We start from the raw sequence: 1,647 nt of genomic DNA, 5'->3' as shown, positions 1-1,647 counted from the left end.
AGCCTTGTCCTAGGGAGGCTTTTGTCTGCGGTGCCCCGTCTTCTCCTGACTGGTGCCTCCACCCTCCGCTCCCTCCGGATGCCACCTCCAAGAGGGAGAAGGGAAAGGAAATACAAAGGCACACATTCTGTTTCAGTGAAATTTGCTCTTTATTTGGGGAGCAGGAAAAGACCACACACAGCCCTCCAGCCCAGGGGCTGAGGACGCGGAGAAATGGAATGAAGACCCCCATCCCGCACCCACCCCCCAGGCGCAGCAGGCAGGGAGAGGAACCCAGGTTCCGGGATCGGGAGCAACCATGCAGATGAGGTCGGTGTAGTTAGCGTATCTCCCAGGAGCCCTTAGGGTCGTCACCACATGTACGGGCCTTCTGGCCTGTAGGAAGGAACGGAAAGGAATCGCTCAGAGACCGACCTCGGATCTGGGGACGCTAGATTGGGGGAACGCGCTAGGTGTTTCCGTGGGGCCGCGCATCCCAGACCAAGAACTGGGGGACAGGATGTGTGTCGGGGGGGTGGGTGGCGGGGAGACACTTTTACCGTGTCTTGACCCGCCGGTCCTCGTCGTCGGGGAAGAGCAGTTTCGCGAGGACCGCCTCGGGGCTGTCGCGTTTCCCATACCTGGGGGCGGGTCCAGAGGGGGCGGGGTCAGACACGGGCACGCCCCTGGGCGGAGGGCTGGAGCCCCCGCGACCCGGCGCCCCGCCGACTCACCGCTGCCGAGTGACCAGGTTGAGGTAGTGGCGCAGCGACGCGTAGTAGCGGCTCAGCTCCTCGGGCGAGGCGTCTTCGCCGGGAGCCTCGGGTTTGGAGGGGTAAGCGTGGACCAGCGCCCCCAGGCAGGCGAGCAGGGCCAGCAGCACTGTGGCCACGGCGGGCCACGGCCTGCGCACCGTCACCATCTGGAGCAGGGGCAGGGATCGTGGGTCATCCCTGGCCTCGACACCTGACTGCGGGAGGCTGAGGCTGCCTTCGGGCCCACGCTCCCCGGCCTGTGCAGGGCCACTGCCGGACCAAGGCTCAGCCACCGGCTCGCTGTGTGTTCTTGGGCACTGCACTGCCTCTGCCTCGGTTTCCCTATATTTCAGAGAGGCAGAAGCTCTGCCAGTCTCCCCAACTCCCACTCGTACTGCCCAGAACGGTAGCTGGAGGCAGAGGGCTATGCTGGCCTCTCAGCCCCAATTTTCACCATCCCAGCCTCAGTTTCTCCACCAAATAGCCCAGGATCCCCCGCACCAGACCATTCCCGGGACACTCACGGCGATAGCTCCGGAAGAAGAGATGAGCAAGTGGCCTGCAAAAGGAGTCCCAAGGACTGGACTGCAGCAGGTCGGGCTGTGGCCTCTTCCTCTGCTCAGCGCCTTCCCTGCGGGGCTTATATCTCGGCCTGGAAAAGGAGGGGGAGTTTGAGGGGGAGGGGGAGCTGGAGGGGTGGGGAGGGCCCTTCCTCCTCCTTTCCTCCACCCCCGCCAGATCGCTGAGTGTACACCCAGAGAGTGCGTGATGTCTCCACCTTGCTGGAGATCAGATCAGACTCAGACCCTGGACAGCTCCTGAACCCCATCTTCCCCCCACAGCCCCCCAACAGCAGGGTGTAGCCTCCCCAGGAAGTGGAATGTTGGCATGTAGACTCCTGGGGCAGCCCCTG

The 1,647-nt window shown here is 63.9% G+C and overlaps 1 protein-coding gene across 1 annotated transcript; it reads right to left on the bottom strand.

Annotated features, from left to right (window-relative positions):
* Window positions 1-535: 535 nt before the first annotated feature.
* Window positions 536-901, bottom strand: LOC111158211 (peptide YY). Its single transcript, XM_022520130.1, has 2 exons — window positions 714-901; window positions 536-620 (listed from the first exon to the last, which is right to left on the bottom strand). Exons 1-2 carry the CDS (start codon window positions 899-901, stop codon window positions 536-538), a joined length of 273 nt encoding a protein of 90 aa, XP_022375838.1.
* Window positions 902-1,647: the final 746 nt, after the last annotated feature.

This window comes from Enhydra lutris, unplaced genomic scaffold (assembly GCF_002288905.1).
Source record: "Enhydra lutris kenyoni isolate GAN:26980312 unplaced genomic scaffold, ASM228890v2 scaffoldscaffold57, whole genome shotgun sequence".
Lineage (NCBI taxonomy): Eukaryota > Metazoa > Chordata > Mammalia > Carnivora > Mustelidae > Enhydra > Enhydra lutris.
This window is presented reverse-complemented; position numbering and strand designations above follow the sequence as displayed.